The following is a 27389-nucleotide window of genomic DNA, read 5'->3' on the forward strand; positions in this document are numbered from 1 at the left end:
TCTTTCAAAAATAATCTAATAATAAAAATTAGGGTCTTACACTGGTATTTACCTTAATTAAACCATCTAATAAAATTAGTACTTTGGATTAAATTACTGATTACATTTTTAAAATAAATATTCTGTATATTTTGAAATAATTTGGTGAAATGTTCTCTCTTTGGACAGAATTAGACTTTTTTCTTTCATGATTTTGAATTCAATTATGGATGAGTTTAAGTGACTTCTCTTTTAGTATAGCTACTAGCTATATTCTGCAGTTTAATTAATAGAGTAATACATATCTTAAAAATAATTGAAGGTAACTCAAATGCCACACAGTAATTTTTTTTCTTTTTGGCAGTAAGTCCTTCACAGGAAGGTTTAAGTTCTGTTGTAGAAATATATTGAAATGTTTTGTCTTCTGAGTGGAGGTTCTAGGTTATATCCATACATGGTCCTTGGTTGAATGTCAGTCTCAGAAAAGACCCTGTGCCCAGATATATTTGGTCCTTGTGGAGCTCCTATCCTTTCCCCATCAGACTAACTCCCCTTCTTTCTTATGTAGCCTGTGGTAGCTCAGTAACCAATTGGTTTCCCAAAGTGAGGGGAACAGGGACTATTTCTAACAGGAACTCGATGACTGGCTCTTTGGTCTCCCCACCCCCGAAGGGAGGAGCAGTCCTGTTAGGCCACAGAGGAGGGCTTTGCAGCCAGTCCTGAAGATACCTGATAAAACAGGATCAGATGAATGGGGAGGAGGTCCCCCCATCAGTGGACTTGGAAAGGGGCACGGTGGAGATGAGGGAGGGAGGGAGGGAGGGACTGGGAGGGAATTAGGGATCGGGACACGGCTGGGATACAGAGTTAATAAAATGTAACTGATAAAAAAAAAAAAAAAAAAAAAAAAAAAAAAAGAAATGTTTTGTCTTGCAACTTTAAGTTTGTTTAATCAACAATAAAACATCATTTCCAGAACATTAGATGATGTGATAAATTACATCATACAACAGTTCAGTCAAGCTTGCAAGTAAACATTTTCAATCAAAAGTGGAGGTGCAACATGTATTTTTTCCCACTGCTTCTTCTTCCTCTTCCTCTTTTTTTCTGCTGCTTCTTCTTTTTCTTCTGCTTCTTCTGCTTCTGCTTCTTCTTCATTGTTGTCTTCTTTTAAATTTGGGTATAAATAAGGTTCTGATGCTTGGGCTTAGAAAAAGTAGTGTGGAGTGAAACACTCCATTGAGCAACAGGGGAAATTAGCCTATCACATTGTTCTCTTAGAATGAATGCTTCCTGGTGTGTTAAACTGGAGTTGGATTTCTGATGTGAAATAAAACTGTGCTAGGGTAAGATATGATTGTCTTAACATCAGGGAATCAAAGTGGATGAGAAAGACAAATTTTACCTTTGTCGAAGAAGGCTCTTGTTCTTAAAAGGGAATTTTAAAATACTGACTGGAAATAAATCTCCCCATCCTATTTACTGAAGACAAATGTATAGCTTGGGACACAGGTGTGAGCTTGAGGAGAGGAACTTGAGGACCGAGTGAACAGGAAATCCAGGTCAGGCAGACTGGTAAAGCTTTAGGCCCATGTGTCTCTCAGCTGTGTCTTTCTGTTGTACTTTGTCAGCATGCCTGTTTAGTCCACTTCTCCCTTTCCTAAAATACAATATGATTTTTTTCTTTGTCTAAACCCAATGAAGACAGTGCCATACTTCTGATGTTTTTATTTTCATATTTTTGAGTTTATGATTACACAAAAGTATGCTGTTTAGGAGAAACCATATCAAGGTTTGAGTTTTTCATTCTGTTAATATACAGTAAGACTCCCTTTATCCAGCGCATCTGTTACTCCGGAGCCAACTATTGCTAAGCTGTGATGTCTAGCAACTTAGATGTATTAAACATACATTTTAACGTATGTTACTTTCCACTTCAGGTAGGTTTATCCAGACGTAACCTCACCAGAAAGCCATCAGCTTTGCATGGCTTCCTTAGTAGGATGTGTAAATAGGATGGGGAGGTTTATTTCCAGTCAGTATTTTAAAATTCCCTTTTAAGAACAAGAGCCTTCTTCAACAAAGGTAAAATTTGTCTTTCTCATCCACTTTGATTCCCTGATGTTAAGTCCCAATATGTTTTGCTAGAACTGCCTCTCCTTCACCTTCTACAGGCCTGTTCATACAGTCTGCCCCTTTCTGCTTATAAACTTTGAAGTTACATTTGCCATCCAGTGGCCCCTATTTCTCAAGATTCTTTTTCAATGGTGTCTTTTCTTGAAGACAGCCTAATTCTTAACTGGAACTGATCTTAGGTCTCAGTGACTGTCATGAATATTTGCACTTTGAGAATGGACTTCATCTTACTCTATTTTACAGTAAGGTTATATTTGTTTTTCTTTCTATGCTGACTGTAAGCACCTACAGAACAAAAAATATGTCTTATTCCCAGAAATCAAAATGGTGCCCAGCAGGAAGCCCTGCACAGCCATTCCGCAAAGCCAGAATGATTAGCATTGTTTTTCAAAGATGCATTTAATTTTTTTTATTTATTACAATTTATTCACTTTATATCCCAGCTGTGGTCCCCTCCCTCTTTTTCTCCCAATCCTACCCTCCCTTCCGATTCTCCCTCTATGCTCCTTCCCTAGTTCACTGATAGGAGAGGTACTCCTCCCCTTCCATCTGACCCTAGCCTATCAGTCTCATCAGGACTGGCTGCATTGCCTTCCTCTGAGGCCTGGCAAAGTTGCACCCCCTGGGGCGGGGGCTGATCAGAGTACCTGCCACTGAGTTCATGCCAGAGACAGCCCTTGCTCCCCTTACTAGGAAACCCACTTGGAGAATGAGTCTATGGACTATGTCTGAGCAGGGGTTTTAGGTCCTCTCCATGCATGGTCCTTGGTTGGAATATCAGTCTCTGCAGGGTCCCCAAGGCCCAGGTATTTTTTGGCTCTGTAGGTCTCTTTTTGGAGCTCCTGTCTCCTCCAGGTCTTTCTATCTCCCTCTTTTCTCATAAAATTCCATGCGCTGTGCCCAAAAACTTTTTTTTTTAGGCCTTCAGAAGAAAGAAATTCATGGTCACAAAATTATGAATTTTAAATGTCACAGCTAACAAGTGGATACTATGAAAACATAAATACTCATAGTAGTCCCCAAAGTACTTGTGATATTCATGAAACAATAATAGACCTTCTAATAATACTAAACAGTGTCTCCATGTAATTGGTGGTAAGGCTTGGATAAAAGGGCCTTCCAGACTCTGTGAGGGGCCATCGTGCCTGATGAACACTTGATTCCTGTTATTTGGTGAGAGTTAAACTTAAATGTATATCAGAAAATTGCTGTATGTAAATATTAGGCATTAACCCCTATTTTTCAATGTGACCATACTGCTATTCATGAATAAGGCTAAAAGTTAACATTAAAGTCTAGTTTCAAATCTGAATTTTAGTTTTAAGTTATTCTTCGTTAACAAGCTGTAGAACTATGTATTGAGGAAAAAAAAAAAGAAGCTCATTTTTTACCCTTTCAACTATGTAATGTGAAACACATAAGCAGATGAATTGTATTCTCTGTGATTCATCTTCTGAGTAGTAAACGGATTAATGCTACATAAGATTTTAAATTATTTATCTGTCAGAAATAGCTTAGGGGTGAAAAAAACAAATTCCTATACTTTAGACTATTTGGGAAGCTAGAGAGATGTTTTAGCAGTCAAAGCACATGCTGCTCTTGCAGAGGACCTGAGATTGCTTCCCAGCACCCATGTCTTGAGGATTACAACCATTTGGTGACTCTAGTTCCAGGGAATAATGTGTCCTCTTCTGTCCTCTATGGGCTTTGCTCTTCCATGTACAAGTCCCCACACAGACATAAGCATATATACATAATTAATTAAAAATAAAAAAAATCTTTAAAAATATTTGGTAATCATTTTCATAAGGGTAAAAACTGATATCAGTATTCAATCATTATTTGTCATTTATGGTTTACAAAAGTAAATTTGCCTAGGAAATGTGGCTATCTGCTGAAATACATAACAGAAGTACATAGATTATGTGTCTCTGTGACTCTCCTTTAACATACTGAAACCAGGCACTGCTGGAAATAACAAAACAATTATCATTTTTTTTCCCCAGAAGTATACGTGTGTAGTTGCTTTCCTGATAAAACCTCTTTTCCTTAGACTAATTACTAGGATTATGTGCTTCAGGCCATACTTTATTTGGACCCAGCTGTATTAGTGTGTTTCCCATTACTCTAACAAAATATCTGAGAAACTTACCAAGAAAAGTAATTATTATTGGCTCATGGTTCAAGAACACAGGTTCTTGTCAACCTGTGTCTGAAGTACCACGTTGGTTCAAGGTATTAACATGGCAGGAAGCAAAGAACCTATGAATGCTTTTATCCTTTAAGCATAGTCTCTCTGTGTCTCTCTCCTTATAAAGTCACTAATATTAAGTAGTGGCATTCCTTCTTGATATCCTATCTACTTGCAACCACCCCTTAAAGTCCTACCTGTCACCATATTCCGATTATATGATATACCCTTAATACCATTACAATGAGGATTGGATTTCAATACATGAATATGTAAGGGCTACATTCAAATCATGTCTAAACCATCATAAATAGCAGTGTTCATAAATTATAATGAAAAGGAGAAAAAATTAGTTTTTGGTTACTTGTAATTCAGCAGGAAAAATATGGCTATTTAAACCCTAATTAGCACCCATTTCTTCTTTTTAAGGGAGCGGGGCAGGGGTAGAGTTGGACTTAAAGCCAGAGAGTGGTAAAGAGTGAATTACTTTATGGCGAGTGCAGATCTTTTCTAGCTTCACTGCTAAGACATAGATGGTTAGGCATGTGAAAAACCGAAAGACTGTTATTTCTAAAGTTTATTAACTTGTTATTTATATTTGTTAAGATTTATTATGTATTAAAACATTTAAAACCCATATGAACATTAAATTTTTTTTCTTTGACTAGAATCAGTTGAACTATGAATCAGTTAAATAATTCAGACATATACCTCTTTTATATCTTAATTTTTCACCTAAATAATTAAAAGCTTTTTGAGACAGGGCTTCACTTTGTAGCCATGATTGGCCTTGGAACTTGGTGTGTAGACCAGGCTGGCCTCAAACTTAAAAAGACCTGCCTATTTCTGCCTCCTGAATGCTGAGATTAAAGATATACATCCCGCCTCTGTCTAAATGTATTTAAATTTATCAAAACTAAAAGCCATTTTCATAGCATGAAAATATTTTTAAGTAAAATACATAATTTAAAATTTTAAGTACTAGGATGGTTTAGACATAGGACAACTGAGTATTAATAAGCAAATGTTATCAGCATAGAAACCAATTGAAAGAGATAAGTGTAGTTTTAAAAGGCCCTAGGACAAATGACAAAAGGACAATTTATACATACAGAAACATGCCTGTATGATTGCTCCCAAAGTGACTAGTACTTTCCATGTGACTGGATGTACTATGTGGTCAACAGGGCACTGTTTCTATAAAAATCCTGTTAATTATTTGTGAAACAAACCACATAATTCCAACCATGTCAAAAGTGAATTTAAATGCCACTTATCTTTAAAAGACCATAAATTTCAACATTTCTTTGCAATGTAACAAAATAAAACAACATTCAATATGCATCCATATTTAGTCATATTTATCCATATTTAGATAACTATTATACTTAGAATTTCATATGTAAGTCCAACACAGTTTATTACCTTTCACTCTCAGGGTTTATGCTTGACTCTTTCTGTCAGCCATGACTTGAGCTCTGGTATTAACAGAGCTGACCTGTCAGGCAGGCTTCTTTGGATTGTGGAAAGGGAGTATCTCCTTCCTTCTTTGCCTTTTGTTCTGTAATGTGGACCTCATGGGACTCAACTACATCATTCGCTTTGCTAAGTGTCAAAAGTATGTAAACCAAAGAAGCCAAATGAATTTTCTATTTTAATTTCTTTCACAGGTGATATAAAGTCACAAATCAGTCTCTCTGTCTGTCTGTCTTTGATTTAAGGTCCCTTGGTAAAAAAATTTTTTTCTAGTGGTTGTAGTTCACCAAAAAAATGTAGTTTACTCTATAACCATATCGTTGAAAAAAGAAAAAAAGAAAAAAGGTCACAGGATGGATTAGACCTAATGCAACATTATCTGTATTAGATGTGTGGTTATAAATGGGTTTATTAAATACTCTTCTTATTTTCCTCAATATTAAATATAATGACAATTAAGAGAATGACAGTACCAAAACTACAAAAATGCCCTAGCATATTAAAGAATTAACAAAAGTCAATTTCCTGCTTTTAGCTTATGCTGACTTTGTTTCAAATTGAAAAATAAGACAGGAATAAAGTTGCATGTTCTATGATTTGGTGACTGAAAATATCAGTTGGTCCTTAGAGAACGGGGTTTTATTTTTAAAGTACAATTCCTAAACCATATTCAAATAATTATAGTCAAAATCCTTACTGTACAGCACAAATTATTTTCAAAGTACATTTTTGTGAGTGGAATATGATACTTCTTCGTTAGTTTGCAGTAATCCTTTGTAAACATTTAAAGGTGAAAGTAATGGCAAATAGGTGTGGAGAATAGAAAGAAAATTATAAAGCAAGAATGTTATTTAAGTAAAGTGTTTTCCTGGAATTAAAACAATAATGCTGTAAACATTTAATGCAGTGTTTCTAGAATCCAAATCTAGACTACACAACACAGTGAGCGGACATTTGTCTTACTACTTTGCAGCCAAACTCCTCCTTCATAGTGAAAGGCAGTCCTGATTTATGAGTTCCGTGTTTTAATAATGACTGCAATTAAATAACTATAAGCTACTCTGCTTTGTGGGGATTTTTACTATTTCTTTACCATTGGGAAGAGAGATTTTTCAAGGTTACGGAATTTGAAGTCAGTTAGCTGACTTAAATAGTCCATGCCTAAGCCTATACCCTATGGTCACTTTTGCAATGGAAAATAATTGATTGAGAAAAATAAATAAGCACAAAATTAATTTTGAAAAATCCAAGATGAAATAAAAGGATCGTATTGGACTTGAGATATTGTTATTGAAATGTTATTAAAGATTTAAATTGTCAATACTTGCTTGTTGCATAGAAAGATGTGCCAAAGGTTGCTAAAATATTTTAATTTCTTTAAATACAAATCTTAAGATTGTTTCAGACTTAACAAAAATGGTGACAATACTACAGCCACACCTAGTTTATCTGTGATTAACTTTTTCCATTAGTGTGCTACATTTGCTGTGACTAATAAAGTGATATTTATCTATTTTGTATTAATTAACATCCATATTTAATTTTAATTTCTCAGTTTTACCTAATGACTCCCAGATCTTATTCAGGATTCCACATTGCATTTAGTTCTTATATCTTTTTGCATACTCTTGGATGTGATAATTACTCAAGAGTTTTTTTATTCTTATGACCTTGATAATTTTGAAGTGTAGTTCAGATATCTTGTAGAATATAATATTTATTTGGATTTGTCTGTTTTTCTCACGATTATCCTTGAACTCTGGGGACTTGGGCGAAGACAGAGAAATAAAGTGCTGTTTCTATCATGTCCCATCACGGCTGTCAGGTTAACCTTGTGCTATTGATGTCACCCTGGATGACCTAGGTGAGGTGGTATTGTTGGATCCCTCCACTATAAAGTCATTCCCTTCACTTTTGCCACCGATACTGTATTCTTTGAAAGGAAGTCATTTTAAGTTGCCCATGCTTAAAGAAAGAGGAAGAAGTACCAACTTCTTCATAATAAAGTACCCAATTAATTGTTTGGAATTCTCCATCAGAAGTTATTCTCATCCATTTATTTAATCATTGATTTATGTCACTATTGACTCATGAGTATTTATTGTACATTTTTTATTATAGTTAAATGCTACTTGATTTATTGCAAAATACTCTGGCTTTGGTAATTGAAAGGTTTTGTTTGTAATCTTGGTTCTCTTTGAGATATTCTTGGCATTGTGAATTTGTTTTTTATTTTCTTTCCTCACTTCCTGACATGAAAATATATTATAGAGTCAATTTTCATGTTTCCTACCTCAGTAGTAAAAGGAGTAATGGTACTTTTTATTGGAGAATGATATTTGAAACTATGATCAGGACACTATGATGTACTGGTACCTACTGATAAGGTGTCATCGATTTTAGGCCCCTTAGCTGACAGGACAGGGAAGTGTGTGTGTGTTTGTGTATGTGTGTATGTCCACTACATGAACCAGTTAAATATAAGTTCATGATGTATCTTGAATTCTAATCTATTACCACATAGGTCATTTTAATCTCTTCCTTTTGCTTATCTGTAACTTCCAACAGTGAGAAAAACTGGCTTCCACTACCCAATATCTACTGACTTCAGTTTTCATTTCCAGAATCTGTATTCAGTGGCTTCATTATCTGCAGTACTGACAGAGGGAGCTTTTTGAAGAGAATAATACCTATGTTGGTTGTCTAATCTCGAATTTTATAAGATTTACTCATTTCCAAAATCACTTTACCCTCACCCCAATCTTCTCTTACATGAAGTAAATTTCTACTTCTAACAATTTCTTTTGTTGTACTCTGCTTTGCATGCTGGGGTATTCCTCCTTCTATCTTCTAAATGATGCTTTTTACTCACATTAATCTATCTATCTATCTATCTATCTATCTATCTATCTATCTATCTATCTATCTATCTATCTATCGTTTGGACCATATGATTCAAAGGGGTGAAACAGATGCATAGTGTTGTATTGACATCAGTACAGACATACAGAATAGCTCTGCTGTTCTAAGGATTTTACAATTGGAGCCTGTAAAGGCCAAAAGAGGACATTAGATTCCCTGGAACTGCAGTTACACAGAGGTATGAGCTACCATGTGTATACCAGGAATTAAACCCAGGTCTTCTAGATAAGCAGCAACTCCTCTTAACTGCTCAGCCATCTCTGTAGACTCCTGCATATATATTTTGAGACAGGATTTCACTTTGTTGCTCAGAATAACCATAATACAAGCACAATATATTTTAGAAATGAGATGATTTAATGCTCGCTAGTTGTATAGCTAAAGGAAAAGTATTTAAATTTATTTTAATTAATTAAATTAATTTATTAATATGTACATTTTTATGCATAAAAACACATTGTAGAAAATATTGTATATCAAAATAGTTACAGTTATTATAAGCTCTGAACGTGTTTTGATTTATATGAGAATACACTTAGGTAAGTGAGTAAAGGCTATTGATTTTTCATCATTTTTTTTCATTGTAATTTCCTTGAAAGCAAGTATGGTATAAGTATAATATTCAAGAATGCTGTTTTTCTCCTTTCCAATTTTGGCTAGACAAATAGCTTCTAAAAGTTACTTGTTTTATTTTATGATAAATAATCAACAAGAAAAATTCTAAAAGACAGCAGAAATCATGGCCAAATCAGGTCTTGAAAGCATAGCAGTGCAATCATAGTGGTGGCTAGATCTATGGCTGGCAATGAGCCTGCAGCATGGGACTGGATGTTCCACCATGGCTCTGGCACTCCTCCAGGGAGCTGTCAGTATCTGGGTTCCCACAGTGCTGAGCAGGAGGCAGGTCCAGAAAGGTTCAAGGTTTCTGTTCTCCGTTAGAGTTGGAGGCATGCAGTTCACCTGACATAAGGGGGAGAATTCCTGCTCTGCTTCAAGGGAAGGAAGGGCTGTGCACTGACATAAGTTCCAGAACCTGCTATAGCTCTATACATTCCTTCGCCCGCCTCTGAGATGAGTGAGGAGGGCCCAGGAATGTTTTAGAGAAACAAGACTGTGATATTTCTTTTTCTCAAAACTTCTGGAGATTTTCTTTTTCTTTTTTTCTCTTCTTTTTTGTTTTGTTTTGTTTGTTTCTTTTTACATGAAAGGCTAAAAGTTGTTTCTATTTTATATTTAAAATTAAATAAAAATGAAATGCAATAAAGATTAAGCACACCTTTTAAAAAAGAATAACTCATAATAAATGAGTATTGGTGGTGAAAGAATGTAGTTATATAAATGGTTTAAAGTTATCTGAGGGTAATATTTTTCTACTCCCAACAGGGCATTTTTGTGACTGTATCTAATGGCTCTGGAGAAGATCTTATTTCCACACTAGTCCACAGATGGGGTAAGGATGCAGTCCAGGGGGTGGGAGAAAGGAGGGGAGATTTGGGGCTATTATAGATTTTGCTGGATTAGAAAGAATACATAATTACTGAAAAAGACACTGATGCTGACCATTTACTTTGGGCTCTGGAAGCTAATATTTGCTTTGTGCAAGTTTTAGTCAAACTTAGTCCTAAAGTATTAGAAATTGCAGCAGGGCCTGCCATTTTTTAATTAAATTTTTATTTTTTATATTAATTACAGAATATTTACTTTGTATCCCATCTGTAGCCCCCTCCTGCAATCCCTTCCAATCCTACCCTCCCTCCTCATCTCCTCCCTGCCCCTCTCCAAGTGCACAGATAGGAGAGGTCCTCCTCCTCTTCCATCTGACCCTAGCTTATCAGGTCTCATCAGGACTGGCTGCATTGTCCTCCTCTGTGGCCTAGCAAAGCTGCTTCTCCCTCGGGAGCAGGGGGAGAGGTCAAATAGCCAGCCACTGAGTTCAAGTCAGAGACAGTCCCTGTTCCCCTTATTAGGAGAACCCACTTGGATACTGAGCTGCCATGGGCTACATCTAAGCAGGGGTTCTAGGATATATCCATGCATGGTCCTTGGTTGGAGAAACAGTCTCAGGAAAGACCCCTGTGCCCAGATATATTTGGTCCTTGTGGAGCTCCTGTCCTCTCCCGGTTTTACTAACTCCCCCTTCTTTCATATGATACCCTGCACTCTGCCCAAGGTTTGGTTATGAGTCTCTGCATCTGCTTTGATACACTGCTAGGTAGAGTCTTTCAGAGGCCCTCTGTGTAGGCTCCTGTCCTATTACTTGTTTTCTCCTACTTCTAATGTCCACTCCATTTGTCTTTCTAAGTGAGGATTAATCATCTTACCCAGGGTCCTCCTTCTCGTTTAGCTTTTTTTAGGTATACAGATTTTAGTATGTTTATCCTATCTTTAATGAGAACTGTTCCATGCATAAAGAAGATCCTGCTGATATATATTTTTGTGCCCTGTTTTTGATTCTAAATATCACAGATGGAGAAACGGGCTTTATGTATGCGACTGAAGAGCAGAATAGGGCCATGGGTTGGCTAGGCTTTATAGATAGGCTGCAATTTGCAAGTTTCTTGGAGAGATCATGCTCCATTTGCTAGGACTTCCAAGCTTTTCATCAAAACTCAGTTGTATCTTCTTCTTATAGGTCCAGTATACACTTACAAGTGAGTACATACCGTGTGTGTCTTTCTGTTTCTGGGATACCTCACTCAGGATAATCTTTTCTAGATCCAACCATTTGCCTGCAAATTGCATGATTTCCTTGTTTTTAATTGCTGAATAGTATTCCATTGTGTAAATGTACCACAATTTCTGTATCTTGTCCTCTGTTGATGTACATCTGGGTTGTTTCTAGGTTCTGGCTATTAGGAATAAAGCTGCTATGAACGTGGTTGAGCAAATGTCCTTGTTGTATATTTGAGCATCTTTTGGATATATTTATCACCCTGCACAAAACTAAAGTCCAAGTGGATCAAAGACCTCAACATAAAACCAGTCACACTAAATCATTTAGAAGAAGAAGTGGGGAAGAGCCTACAACTCATTGGCACAGGAGACATCTTCCTAAACAGAACACCAATAGCACAAGTTCTAAGAGCAACAATCAATAAATGGGACCTCATGATGCTGAAAAGCTTTTGTAAAGCAAAAGACACTGTCGTCAAAAGAAAACGACAGTCTACAGACTGGGAAAGAATCTTCACCAACTCTATATCTGACAGAGGGCTGATATCCAGAATATATAAAGAACTAAAGAAGTTAAAAGCAACAAATCAAGCAATCTGATTAAAAAATGGGATACAGAACTAAACAGAGAATTCTCTGTAGAGGAATATAGAATGGCAGAGAAACACTTAAAGAAATGCTCAACATCTTTAGCCATCAGGGAGATGCAAATCAAAACAACCCTGAGATTTCACCTTACACCCATCAGAATGGCTAAGATCAAAACTCAAATGACAACACATACTGGAGAGGTTGTGGATAAAGGGGAACCCTTCTGTATTGCTGGTGGGAATGCGAACTTGTACAACCGCTTTGGAAATTAATATGGTGCTTTCTCAGAGAAGTAGGAATAGTGCTACCTCAAGATCCAGGGCCTGCCGTTTTTAGTCCATCTCCAGGAAGACTAGTAGCTAACAGGCTTTCTAAAAACACTGGTGGAATTAGTCAGAAAGTTTCCTTATTCAGGGGATGCTTTTCTTTGTTTTGAAAAAAAAAAACGTTAGAAATCTATTTAATATTATAATGTATGTCCATCCATGCCCTTTTCTATGTTTATGCACTGGTATATATGCAGTGTAATATATTGTCTTTCATGTCTTGGAGTACAGATAAGGTTCCTTAGCCTCAATACATTTTGAATATTGGAGTTATCAAAAGATCCAGAAGTCCTTTTAAAGGTACGTCCTCTACTCCACCTGCCCACAACCAGGATTTTCTTGTTACAGTGTCATAATCTCATTTCCACATGTCAGAGAAGATGACTGGTGTCTGACCAGTCTAGCCTGTTTCTGCTGTTGGACCTTCTGTCACAACATCTTGTCTGATGAAAATGGTTCTTGGGCATGTTGGGAAGAGCTTCCGTGAGAAAAGGAAGGAGATGAGAGAATAATGGAGTTGGGCATGAAAATAACAAAAATTCATCATTTAAATGTATGAAATTGTTACTGAATAAAAGAAAAGAAGCCCTCTCAGTTTTTGCTTCCTCTGTCACCTTATTTGGAGTAGACACCCATACAGATCTCAGCAGGCGGTCTTATTCCCATTGTTAGTGCCCAGCAGTACTACATTGTACATAGATCCCCAAAGTCTTTTCCCAAGCCTTCCTAGAACCTCAAGATATATGGGAAAAGCCAAGCCTCCACCTTTAGCTCAAAGTAAAAAATGTCCTGTTTCCTACCATGCAGAAGACACTAGCTTGACACCCTCCCTCTAATTTTGATATCTTGTTCTGAGCACTTCAAGAAGAGTCATCTGAAAACTCAAATGAACACCAACTACAGTGAACCTCAGAAGAAACAGAGGAGGCAATCTTCATAAAGCCACAGGAAAGACTTTGTTCTGCTTTTGTTTCTTCCCTTTTTCCATCCTGGATTCTGTCAATTTTCTATCCATGAACTAACTGGGTTCACTCAATGAAGTCCAAAAAAGAAAAAAGAAAACCACAAAACACTCCCTTTGTGATAATTCCTTGTTTTTACCAACACAGAGGAGCAAGAGGAAAAAATGGTAAAAAGCAGTTCCTCTCACTTAATCAAGAGTGTTCCTTCTCAAGGTGACAGGAACTCCACAAGAACACCAACAGAGCCAACTAACCAGGGCCTAGAGGGTCTTGCTCAGACTGAAGCATCACCCAAGAAACATGCAAGAACTGGACCAAGCCTCCCCCCCCAATAGATGTAGCAGATGGGCAAGCTTAGGCTTGTTGTGGGTCCTCTAGTAAGCAAAGTGGTGACTGCATTGGACAAGGATTTACTTGCCAGCTTTTTGATCACTTACTCCTAGCAGGACTGCTGTTTACAGTCTTCTACAGTCTTTCCTGGGCATATAATGACATCTATATAGCAAAAGATATGTACAACCTACAAGTATTTTGTTTTGCAAAGATGGTACCAAGCTAAATTTAGTTTTCATTCACTAATAATTGAATCTGTATTTGGAGGTTAAACTTTACAGTGGTCAAATTTGTTTAGATGAAAAATGATGTAAATTCATCAACTTGATTTTTACTTCATTAGCATGATTATGCTTCCAGAAACAATGTAAACATTCATATGTCTTTAAATACAAGTTTTGTTCATATAAGTGAGAACCCCAAATGACAGCCACCGTTCTGTCACAATTGTTACTTGACAGCTGTACAAGCAAGAGGGAAGGAAGCCCCAGTTGGTGTCAGCTCCCACAATGCATTGAGGCCCTTATCACTGAGCTGGAGTGGCTTGACCTTTTGATCATTTGAATTAGTCACCATAGCTGCTCCAATTACCACGAACCTGAAGATCAATAAAAAGCTGCCACGGAGCCCTGAAATAACAATATCTTTCAGACTGTTTTTTTGCAGAACAGCTAAAGCAAGAAAGAGAATTTAAGCCCATGAAATCCTAAAGTTTAGCCTTCCATACCAAAAATTATTTAATGGATAACTGACCTTACATTTGGTCCTTCATATTCTTTCCTTATAAATTATAAATTAGTACAAAAATGAACATAAGGTGAATTTTAAGAAATTAGGTGGAGTTGTTGACTATGATGACAGTGAGTAACAACTGTAAGTCTCTGAGTACAGGCTTTTCTGTAAATAAGTTGGGAAGGAGTGTTTCTTTCCAGTTAAACATATATTGTCTTCTAGATATTAGACTGAGGACCATACATACATGGACTTTGACAAACCAAGATTTTAAGAATTACTGTGAGTTCCCCATGTGTGTTAATATTTCCATCAATTTATGTTCACTATATATAGTGAACATATATTAATATATATTTTATCTTTTTTTTTCCAGAGCTGAGGACTGAACCAGGGCCTTGTGCTTGCTAGGCAAGTGCTCTACCACTGAGCTAAATCCCCAACCCCCACAATCTGTATTTTAAATTCACCCTGTGACCTGCTTTTTAATTTATTTTTATTCGTTGTAAATCACCCACTCAGAGGAGCATTAGAAATAAGTAAATCATCTGCAGTTCTGGTTACTACGCTTCTCTGACAAGCTAAATGTAACATGTAAATTCCACAGACCCTATGGAAAAAGTGTCATCATTTTTTCTCTTGGAGTTCAAATTTATCAAACTGTTATTTTAATTCTGTAAGTAACATCTGGCTTTCAGCATGACACCACCAATGCAAATTCAACTTGCTGTTACGAATTCTCTTGTTTGTAGAAAAGCTTCAGTGGGAAATTAAGAGAATGACTATAAATAATAGAACATGATCAAAACTTTAGGAATTCACAGAAGATTTATTAGCTTCTATCTTCATGACAAAGTTGTGTTCTGAATATTCTTTGCAGTTGTTCCAGCTCATTAGTAACATTAATAACATCCCTGTTTTGCATAGCTGGAGGATCTTTTAGACTTTCTATCTAAATAACTACCTTTAAAATTCAGGATACCAAACTTCATCTGGTCCCAGTTGTTAAAAATATACTACTGTTGATTAACTGAAATCAGAAGAACCTAAAAACAACTGAAAAAAAGTCTTCAGTTTTCAGAGGTCAAAAGTGTGTCTATAAAATGCAGCTATGCATACAAATCAAAATTCTCTTACCTTTGTAAGAGGATTTACTCATTTTCCTGACAGTTTTATCCAGCCAAATAACATCAAAAGGAGTAGGATCCCAAAATTCCTGAGAACTCTGAGAGCCTTCAGAAGCCTAGCTGTCTGCAGTATTTTGTTTTGTAAGTTAACTTGAATTTCTGATGCATAATCACTACATTAAAGGTAATTTTACACATCTCTTGAATGCTTATAAGGTTGCAAGTCCTTTACAACTGTGTATCATATTTAATGTATTTCATCCAGTAGTTTTCAACTAAGGGCCTATTTTTAGCTCTTTCCTCCAGATATCTGGTAATCTTTTGAGATGGTGTTTTTCACTGCTTGGTGTGTATGGACTGGTTCTCATAACACCTTTGGGTAGAGGGTAGAGATTCTATTAGACATCCTAGACTAACACAGAGACCAGTTTCACGTCCAAGAATAATTCAACTACATGTATAGTGGCACGGAGATAAGAGACCTTTCTTTCCTAATCCACTAAATAAATATTCTAGTTGGTGGAAGAGATTAATCTCATTTTTAGGGACAAGAAACTTTTCTTAAGAGAGGCTTGCCTTTAATCCCAGCAATTGGGAGATAGAGGCAGGTGGTCCTCTGTAGTTCCCAGGACAGCCTGGGCTACGCAGAGAAAGTCTGTCTCACAAACAAAACATAATGAAAAACATCCCAACACTTGGGAGGCAGAGCAGGTGGACCTCTCTGAGTTCCGGATCAACCAGGGCTACAAAGAGAAATCCTGTCTCAAAAAACAAAAAAACAAAACAAAGAAAGTAGAATTATCTAAATTCACACAGCTAAGTAATTGGTGGCACCAGGGTTAGGTTTCAAACTTAGTTTTTGTTGCCTTAAAGCTGAGGTGACCTTTATATATTTTGGTACAGTTTCCAGAGAAAAATTGATAACTATGAGTAAGTTCTGGATTTTGATGGAGATACTGTCTTATTCAGCTTATCAACCATATCATCAGGCTTCTATTCCCCAAAGCCTAACAACAGCTATTCATACTTGAGTAGCTTCAGACTTCCTGTTTAGGATGTCACTTCATCTATTAGATCAGTAACTACAAAAAAATAAAAATAAAATAAAATTATTGTTTGGTTGTCCTTGCTGAATTATTTCAAAGGAATGAGTTAAAACAAAAATATATTATTTCTATCTCCAAGCAGGGTATCTGGAAAAGTTTTGTGTATACACTAGACATGTGTATGTGTGCCTGAGTGTTTATACAGAGATTTGTCAGAAAATATGAAATGTTGGAAGCAGAAAAGATGACCAACTGGCCTGTGTACCAGGGCAGTGAGAATGTTGGTTTCTTTAAGAACCCAGATGTGTTAGGTGTGTGTTTTTGTTTTAATCCCAGGTGTGAGATAAGAGGCTGTTTCACAGCAGGTGATTATGATTTGCCTCATGCACTAGCATGGGGGCATGAATTTTGTTAGCTGCAGATAGTTTATATTTGGAATTCTGGGGACTCTGCAGAGAGCATAAATGGGAGAGCACCAAGAGGGCCTACAAAGTCTGCTGTTGCCTCTGCTCCTGGTTGCAGTTGTCAAGTGGTCATGAGCAATGAGATGAGAAGAGGTTGGAAATACCCTGATAGTGAAGATTGGACTTGGCCCAAGGAACTCAATGCCCATAATCAGCAGGAAGTAATCTAAAGAGGTCTATAGCCCCTTTTCCCTCTAACTTTCTTTCCCTTCTACCTAGTATTGGGCGTTGGAAAGAATTAGGATGGACTAAGGGTTCTATTGGTGATAGATATAAGAATCTAATAAAATAGCTAAAAAATACGTCCACGGGGTACCCCTTATCGCTTTAAAACAGCTTTGTAAGACTGTGATATCTATATTTGTATTGTGTGATCTTTGTGTCAAAGTGTGGAAGAGCTGTGACTTCCCCTACCTTTGATAAGTTTTTAAGTATTGCCGTTCTGTGTGAAGCTGATGAAGCCTGTCTTCACTCTTTGGGGAACTTCTCTTCTAATGAAGGGACTTTTTCTTCATTCTACTTGTCTAGATTTCAAGCATCATCCATGATTGCTACCTACATATGGCAAAGCTCTCTCAGGAAAGATTCAGATATACTCAAATTAAGTTGAATATTGTGGATCAGAGTGAGAGGTAGTCTGAGTATACTCTTACGACCTCTAAAGGGGAGAACTTTAGTCATTTTCTAGGACATGGAGAAGCATATGACAGGAAGCGTATAATGTTAATGTCATTTGAAGGAAGCACCTAGCATACTGCTGAGCATATAGTAGGTGCCAAATAGGGTTTTGTTTTCTCTTCTTTCCTTTCATCTGGTATTCCTACTTGATTCCTTCCTTTCTTTCTCCTGTAGTCCTCCCTTCTTAGTAAACTTTTAAAAGTGTGATACAAGAATAGTCATTACTCATCTGTATTGTCGATCAGCTCTTCTTTTTTTTTTTTTTTTCAATGCAGTTTATTCAGGAACCTTGAACAATCATCTGACCCTGGGTAAAGCCAGCCCACTTTAAATAGCCTCTGGGTAGCCAACCCCAGCATGCCACGTGGGCAATGCAGATAGGTCCACATACATGGAAGCAAGCCAGATCCTCAGCCTTAGCCAAATGTGGAGTTGTTTGTGACGATCAGCTCTTCTTAAAATGCCAGTCAATCTGGCAGATGAATGTCTGATTATTAAGTCTCAGGGCTCAGGCAAAGACTACTTAGCTTCAAATTCTATTTTCCTCTTTCATTATTACTGACTATGGATATGACTAAAGACTTGGTACAAGCTATGTAATGCTCTTCCCTGAGCTGCATTGCTAGCCACCTCTGTTATTATCGGTCATGCAACATAATTTATAAATTACTAAACCTTTGTTCCTCAGGTTCCTTGTCTGCAATACATGATCCTAGCTATATTCTCATGAACATGTCCTATGAGTTAAAAGAGGTGAATCACAGTGTGTGCTTGTAATTTACTCAGGTAAATGTCTAATGAATGTAAGCTATAATAATGTAATAGAATGAGATGAGCTGGCATTTCAGTATCTTAAAGAAAACTGTCATTATATCTTACTATATATGAACACTTACTTTGTGCTCATCTTGATTTGCTGATTTTCTTTAAAATTCTCATTTAGAGTTTCAGTCAAAATCTTACTAGATATGAACATTTTTTTCTGATGCATTTTTATATCTATATTAGGTATGTACATAGATACAGATTCTGTATATCATATATCAATTATGTCATTTGGACATATCTGTTTTGTTAAAATCTTCTGCCCAAACAAGTTTGGGCTCTGATGTTTTATAATAAAAATACAAGGTGTCCCTGTGCTCATGTATATGTACTCTTAGAGTGGATTACGATGCTTGCCTGACATTTATTGAAGATGCATAACTGTAGTGGCTTCTTGGTTGGTAGGTTTCTGCTTTCCTGTCTTATTATTGAATAGGTGCATAAGTTTTTACTTCATGAAACTAATGTGAGGAGAAAGAGCCAGTGGTGACAGATTGTGAATACGTGATGGGAGAGTTGATTAGAAGTAATGCTTCCCACTGATGGGCCTGAATGTTGGGGATCATCTCTGAGTTTGAATCCAGTGACGAAGACACTTGCTTGAATGCTTCATTGACTGGAAATGGCATAATAGAAATTATATTTATATATACATATATATTCTATATATATGCACATGGCTGTTGAATGAATGGCCTCTAGAAATGCAAGAACTCATTACCTTTTCACTTGTCCTTTCAAGAGGAAGCGGCTTGAGATCTCCTGGAGTCATATAGCTTGGTCAGCTTTGATGATCTTTGAAATTTAATTCTACATCTAGTGTTACATGGTGCTGAAAACAAGGAAGCACTGATAACAAATTAATTTCAGAATCTGCTAATCACACCCATCACATTGATGGATCACACTAACAGTTATAAACAGCACATCAGAATGGGGAAAGGATAAAGCAAGTTCATTGACGTGGATGGGAAAAGTCAATAGTGAGTACCAAGTTTCAATTTTTGTCATAATGAAGAGAGAAAAATGCACAGTACTTGAAAACACTGATTTAGAAAACACTGAAACTTTCCCCTACTGTCTGTCTCTAAGAACTTTCATTTCCCTTTTTTAAAAAAATTAAAATTTAGGACACTAAAAATTAAATATCTTTACAACTATTTTACGATATGGGAAGTATAGCTGTAAAGCCTCTTGTCCACAAGGTTTGTTAATTTAAATGCATTTTCTTGTCTTAGCAGTATTATAAAAATTTGTGTTGTAGTTGGATGTCCATAAGTCAAAAATCAGATAATTCACAAGTAAACACCCTTGCTTTTAGATGGTGAGGCAAGAATCAGGCCAGAACTTTTTTTTTTTTTTTTTAATACAAAAACTCATACTCTAATCTTGGAACATTCACCCCTAAATGGAATATTGCCAGCTATGCCATCAAAACTCTCCTGCCAGGGCTTAGGGAACCCAGCAGAAGATGGAGAAAACCATGAAAACATGCCCAAATCAACATAATCAAAGCTCATAGGTTCTCACAGAGACTGAGGTAGCACACACAGGACCTGCATGTGTCTCTATCAGTGCTCTGTGTGCATTTTACTGCTTCCAGTGCAGTATGTTGTGGGATCCTGAGTATTCAAACAAGCAGATGTCTGTTTCTTATGCCCTCTGCTGGGCTCTTTGTTTGTTTTGTCCAATTCTAATGTGTTGTTTTATTTTATTATTTTATTGTTATCCCTTAGAAACCTGTTTGTTTTCTAATGAGAGACTGAAAAGGAGTAGATCCAGATTGAAGGGGAAGTGGGGAGGAACTGGAAGGAGTAGAGGCAGGGAAAACAGTAATTAGGATCTGAGAAAAAAAAATCTCTCTTCTTCCTTTCTCTCTCTCCCTCCCCCTCTCATTTCCTCTCTCTCTCTCTCTCACTTTGCCTCTCTCTGAGTCTGCCTCTCTCCTCTTTCTTTCTTTCTTGTTTGGTTTTGGTTTTTCCGGACAAGGTTTCTCTGTATAGCCCTGGATTTCCTGGAACTCCATTCTGATGGCCAAGCTGTCCTTGAACTCTTGCTTACCTCTGCTTCCTGGGTGCTACTTTATGGGATTAAAGGTGTGCACTACCACTTCCTGGCTAAAAAGAAAATTCTATTTTCTTTTTTTTAATTAAATTTTTATTTTTATATTAATTAGTTAATTCGCTTTGTATCCCAGCTGTGGCCACCTCCCTTCTCCCCTCCCAATCTCACCTTCCCTCTCTCCTTTGCTCCTTTGCCCCTCTCTAAATCCACTGATAGGGGAGGTCCTCCTTACATCTGACCCTAGCTTATCTGATCTTATCAGAACTGGCTGCATTGTCCTCCTCTGTGGCCTGGCAAGGCTGCTCCCCCATAAGGGAGGTGGTCAAAGAACCAGCCACTGAGTTCATCAATAAAAGGAAAAATATTCAAACTCTATTGATACATGTTTTGGCACAATAGGGTTTAGGAATTTCAGTGTTGGCTCTTTAAAACCCAGGTTTTTGGGTAGGACCCAAATTTCTTACCAAAAGCTAGGCACAACCTGAGAAACTCTCAAAGCCCTCAGGGAGCTAAAGGTAAAGACTTTCAGTGAGCTTGAGGTGAATAGGATACCTCCGCTTCAGTGACTGGGTTCCTGTCAGCCTCTTAGTTAACATACTTTGCTTAGCAAGACTACGAAATCTAAAAGCAGGTCATTTAGTTTAGACTGTCCACTGCACATTTTTTAGCACATGTACACACATAACAGCCTTCTGAAACATGGAATATCACACCACACACAGTGCACAAGTCCTGAGTGAAAAATGAGTAAAGCAGGAGCTCCCTTTGTCCTCCAGGACTTTGGCTGTAATTATGACATATCAGGCCATTGTGACATGTATATATGTCATACATGTATCTTATAGGGGAAAGCTGTAGTTCCCCTTTCCTTGGTAGGGCTCTTGCTCTACTTATGACATATCAGGGAACTGTGACATGTGTATAACACACATGTACCTCATTAGTGTGCCACTATGGCTACCCTAGAGCCTTCCATCAACAGAGCTTAGATCCTGCCCTGCTCTTGAAGGGCTTACTGAGCTGGACAGCTTGGAGTACTGTGGAACGTCGCTTTCTGAGTTTGTACTTTGATTCAAAGGAGCCACATTTTCATCTCTCTTTCTAAATGGATCTAGAAAAGTCAACTGTAACTCAGCCAAAAGCTAATAAGACAGAAGGAAGAGGGAGAGAGAGAGAAGGAGAAAAAGAAGGAGAGAGAGATGAAGGCAAAGGAGAAAAGGAAAAAGAAGAGGAAGAAAGAGAAGAAAAAGGAGAAAGAGCTGGAGAAAAAGATGGAGGAGGAGGGGGAGAAAGAGATGAAGAAAGAGATGAAGGAGGAGAAAGAAATGGAGAAAGAGATGAAGGCAGAGGAGGAGACAGAAATAAAGGCAGAGAAAGAAATGAAGGAGAAAGAGATGAAGGAGGAAGAAAAGAGGGAGAAGAAGAAGGAGAAGGAGAAAAAAATCAAGGAGAAAGAATTGAAGGTGGAAGCCAAGGAAGAGAGGGAGGAGGCGGAAAAAAATTAAGAGTGGAAGAGAGAGGGGAAGAAATAGAAGGAGAAGACGAAAAAACGTTCCTGGAAGACAAAGTCAGTGAGAAGTCCTTGATCACACCTAGGAAGTGTGGTAGGTCCCGCAGCATGGCCAAGATTTGCCCCAGCCAGCAGTCTATACTGCCAATGGAGGACGGTAGGGGCGTGGGGTTCGCTGGAGAGCGCCGGGAGTGAGAGCCAGAGAAAAGGAGGCGCGAGGGCGGGCGGGCGGGTGTGCGCGAGGCGCAGGAGGAAGGAGCGCACGGGGCGGGCGCGGGGCGTGGAGAACAGGGACTGTGGGGCTGGGCTAGGCAGCGCCGGCTTTTAACCTGGGCTGCAAGGCTGCAAGGCGGGGGCAGAAGGCTGCAGGAAGGGGAGGTATAAAGGAACGACTGGGTGGGTGGGTTGGGTGTTGAAAGTAAATGACATCACCTCAGGTCTGAGAAAACCGGATGACCCAAAAGCATCTATCCTGTCCTGGATTTTCGGAGGTCGAATCCAACCTTCCCCTGACCAGACACAGCCCTCGGTGCACCACGGAGACATGCAGAAGTCGCCTCTGGAGAAAGCCAGCTTTATCTCCAAACTCTTCTTCAGGTGAGAGGGTGCCCAGCGGATCTTTGCAGGGACACGTGTGCCCATGCCAGAACGAATATGGGCAGACTTTGGGAAAACAGGAAGAGATTTTTGTTTTGTTTTTAAAGGTGTGTTGTCATTCATTGCTTTAAAGGAAATGGGTATTTTGTAGAATAAAATGAAGCTGATTGAATAGAGAATAAAATTTGCTTGCAACTGTGAATCAGACTTGCAACACCCCAAAATGCTACAGAGCGACAGATTTTTTAAAGTTTTTTTTTCCTGAAAAAGTTATAATTTATAAATGTGCTTAATAATAGTAATAATAATAAAATCTTAAGATTGTTCATTGTTTTCTCCTGGAAAGCTTGTCTATTGGTGTCATGTCTGTCTGAAACATTAGTTGATTGGATTTTTAAAAGGTGAGGAATTACGTTGTACTTATTCTTTTGCTGTTGTAATTTTGAATAAATCCACCATGCTCACCACAGTTACATTATTCTTTTTAAGAATGTGAACAAGTCAGTTAAAATATTTAACTTTAAGAAGTACTACAAGCGATGCTTTCCAAAAGGCAGTGAGCATGAGGCTGTGAGGCTGGGGTTCTAGCCATTGAAGCTATACGTGTCACTTAGGACACTGTTCTCATTTCACAGCATGGCAAAAACCTCGGTCTGACAGGATTTTAAAATTAGAATTTAAGTCGGAAGACTTAGGTAGGAGTAATTAAACCCTTTGCATTTGAAGTGCTCTGCAGTGCTCCATTTACTCTGCTCCTGATGTGTGAATGAATGAAAACGAACAGCTCTCTCGTGGGGCCTCATATGACTGCACCCGTCTGCGTGCCTCCCGCGGCCCCCGCGGCCCCCGCGCCCCCGGCCCCAGGTGAATCAGAACACTGAAGTATCATTAGTCACGTCTGTTCTAAATGTACCCTGTGCTGTGGGTAAGACGCAAGGGTCAGCCTTCAGTCTTCCAGGTGCTTTAGGCTGAGGAGGGACAAATCTCTCCAGAGGAGCACTCCTCCTGGTGGATGGGAGAAAACAGTATTTGTGTTGCCCTTTGTTACTTCATCTGTAAAGCTGCTTCTTGGGCTCGATCGATTTTCCTATTACTTACAACATCTGAATGTTAATTGGCATAAATTGTAGGCTTTCATGAGAGCTTTTTAGGGAACCTAAATGTCAATCTGTCTGAAAAGTCAAGTTTTCAGGAGAATGATTACCTCTTGTGTATTTCCCCAGCTAAGTATTAAGAAACTTCAAACTGTTCATTTATCAAAGTGTTTCCAAAACTTCCCCCTTTTATAATCCACCTAATACATTTTAATGTGCTTTACAAACGCTCTTAGGTTGACTTGGAGAGGATATGTATTATAGTGGCTGTGAAATTTGTTAAGAACACACTTATTTCTGTTCTCCAAACAATTTCACAATCAGTTGCTTTAAGAATAGGTGTGTTTTTAAGAGTTAAGTTCCTACTATTTATAGGAACTGACATTCTGCTAAGTACTAGACAGTGATCATGCACTTCCTTCTGGACTATAATTTTCAAAGGGTGAAAACCTTTTCCCCGATGAAGTAGGCCAGGTCGCCTGGCATCAAGGGCAGTGGGCTCTGTGTTCCTATTGCCTGGACTCAGGCTGCAGTCTACCGCTTGGTTGGCAAGTCCTTTTATATCTCTGTGCGACTTGACTGTTCAAACATGTGACATATGACATAGCGGGTTAACCTATTGAGGAATGTGTCCTGTGCTTGCTGAGGAAATGTTAGCCGCAATGTTATTCTACATTTTTACATTTTTTATAGTGCTATGCTCCTTGTTTCTGTAAGACAATGCATTCATTTCTGTTGGTGTGGTTTTGTAATTATCAGCCTAGATATGTAACTTGTATGTGTGCCATATGTTTGGGAAGTTAATATAGGGGATCAGCTCATAGAACATGAAATTTCTAGATATTTAGGGGAAAGCCACACACACTCATATCAGAGCTCCTTAAATGCCTAACAGCTTAACCTTCTGAATACTATCCCATCAGTTTTAGGGTTATAAAAGACTTTAAAAAGCTGAAATTCTTGTGTCCACTATTATGGCCTATATTATGGATTATGTTAAGTATAAGTTTAACTATCTAGGTTATGTCACTGGGAAGCCAGAACAAGTTTAATAAAATTTTAAGTACTTTTTGTTTTTGCAAAATTTGTAGCAAGTAAAACAATTTTGAAGACGTTGGAACTGCACTAACACAGAAGACAATTTTACCATGAAAAATTTGAGTATTTTGTGACTTTCGTGGAAAACACGTACATTAACTTGAAGGTGTTATGATAACATTTATGAAATAAGTTGTTTTTAAACAAGTAGTGATATATTTGCATAGAATGTGATTCATATAGTAGTGCAATTAATTAATCTTTGATTTGGAGAAATATATGAAGTTTACATTTTCATATAGCCTTAAGGAAAACAATCATGCCTGATGTGTACCTATTACTGTGTGTGTGTGTGTGTGTGTGTGAGAGAGAGAGAGAGAGAGACAGAGACAGAGACAGAGACAGAGACAGAGACAGAGAGAGGGGTATAGGCCACCATCTCCTTTGAGACAAGTCTCTCATTGGCCTGAATTTCATAAGTTATGTTAGACAAGCTTGCTAGTGAACCCAAAGAGTCTTGCTGTCTCTGCCTTCCTTCACAGCACTGGGATTATAAGCATGTGCCACCTTGTCCAACTTTCTACACGGGTGCTTGGGCTTAAACTCAGGTCTTCATGCTGGTGAAGCGAGCACTTTACTGACTGAGCTATGAACACTTCCAACAAACTGGGTAGCAACCTGTCCATCCAACTTTTGATACATGCACAGACATTAACTTATGTTTGCCTGTTCGGCAAGACTTAGGCTGTCCAAATCCAAAGGCCAATTTTGATGTATTGAGGATGCAATCATGGTGTTTAGAAAACCCAGGATAGCTGAATTCCAGGTTTCCATTTCGTTAGTTGATAGCTGCTATCCAGTGTTGATAGTTCTAGGGTTCCATGCTGTCATTTGGCTTTTTCTGTAATATGAATTGGAAGAAACCACTTCTAGGATGGGGACCCTATGTTTAGACAGTGTACAAATGCTGCCCGATGTTGGCATGCTGGCTGTCTACCAGCTCCTGGGGACCCTTCATCTTTCTTTGGCTGATTCTATTTTAATATTATACAACTCAGAGTTTTCAACATGAGATATATGTTAGTTTCATGTCAGTTTTGGCTAGTTTAATGCACTGTTTGAAGAGTACTTCCTGTACATGACATAATGAAAATTGTCATGTATGTATGTATGTATCTATGTATGTATGTATAATAAATATATCTGTATAGTTAAATCTATTTCAGTTGATATCACAATTATTGAAATTTCTCCCAAGGTTTTATAGTACACGCTACACAATATACTTTTAATATTCAATCCCTTGCTACCCAGAGCAGAGAAAGCATTTACTTAAAAGTAATTTCATCAACATGCTGTTTGATGTAGCAATGAAATAGCTCTCAGTGCACACTGATGCACGAGGGAAATCAAGGCTTTTGATTTTCTCTATGGAAGTTGGACTTACTGTGATAATGTTTAATTCATAAATGTTGAAACTTGTTTAAGAGGTCCACAAATGAATACCACCATAAAGTATATTATTACTGTTAATGTCTTTTTACAGGAACCTGTAATTTCAGTGTGTTAGCATTATAGATAAGTATAGGATTGGCAAAGCATAAGGAAAGGGTGTTAACCATTTAGCAAGCACTTAGACATTGTTTGTTGAAACTTTAAAAACACCTCTGAGTCAGCAGCAATTTGGGCCTTTTTGATCCTCTGTTCCTGGTGTATCTTGCACATTTTCTCAGAGTAAAATCCCTGCAAAGCAGAGAGTTGAAGAGGGGGAAACTCTGAAAAAGGTATGGCTGTTTGGAGACACCGACAGAGGGATTTTATAAATACCTTGTGCATTATCATTGAGGAAAACATTATTGTAGTGGCTTCCCGTCAGCACTTAAGAATGGAATGGATGCAGCATGTAGGTTTGGTGTTTGTTTGTTTGCCTGCTCTTCTCTGTGAAAATCAACATTACGAAGTGGTTTTCTTCATAGACTTGATTGTCAGAGAACTCAGGCTTTTAGCAAGAATACTGTAAAAGGTCAGAGGAGGCTGGTCAAATTTACTGTTGATTTCTGTATAGTCTATTAATAACTATTTAAAATTATAAAATACTCCTGCATCATAGTATTCAGACCATTTCAGGATTCCTGGGTTACATGATTGTAATGACTACTTTTCATTGACGTCAACTCCACAGTGGTCGACTCTGCAGATCAGTGATGGTTCATATCAATGATACTCAGCATCGCTGCCATGGCGGCAATCATTATGACAAAATGGGTCAGGGGGTACATCTGTTACACATTTTCAATAGAGCCGGTATCCCTCAAAGTTTCCTTGTGATGCTTGTGACTGACTCTAAAAGACAGTCTACTCCATGACTCCTTGCTCTAGGGTAGTAGTTCTCCGAGGCCTGTATACTGCAAGTCGTTAAATGACCCTTTCACATGGTATACACTGGCTATTTATATTACAGTTCATAGCAGTAGAAAAATTACATTTATGAAGTAGCAACAAAATAATTTTATGGTTGGGGAATCACCACAACGTGAGGTTTCAGCATTAGGAAGGTTGAGACTCTAGGGTCATGAAAGGGTTTGGAGATTTTTGAAGTCTTTAGTATTGTTCGAATGCTCAGCT

At 37.9% G+C, this 27389-nt stretch overlaps 1 protein-coding gene across 1 annotated transcript in view; it reads left to right on the plus strand.

Moving 5' to 3' along the window:
- The first annotated feature begins 22441 nt into the window (after positions 1–22441).
- Cftr (CF transmembrane conductance regulator) overlaps positions 22442–27389 on the plus strand; it is a 145685-nt gene continuing 140737 nt past the window's right edge. Inside the window, exon 1 of the mRNA XM_060373847.1 lies at positions 22442–22632. Within this exon, the coding sequence (XP_060229830.1) occupies positions 22580–22632 (53 nt within the window). The 5' untranslated portion in view covers positions 22442–22579. The remainder of the gene's footprint in view (positions 22633–27389) is intronic.

This window comes from Meriones unguiculatus, chromosome 21 (genome assembly GCF_030254825.1).
Source record: "Meriones unguiculatus strain TT.TT164.6M chromosome 21, Bangor_MerUng_6.1, whole genome shotgun sequence".
Lineage (NCBI taxonomy): Eukaryota > Metazoa > Chordata > Mammalia > Rodentia > Muridae > Meriones > Meriones unguiculatus.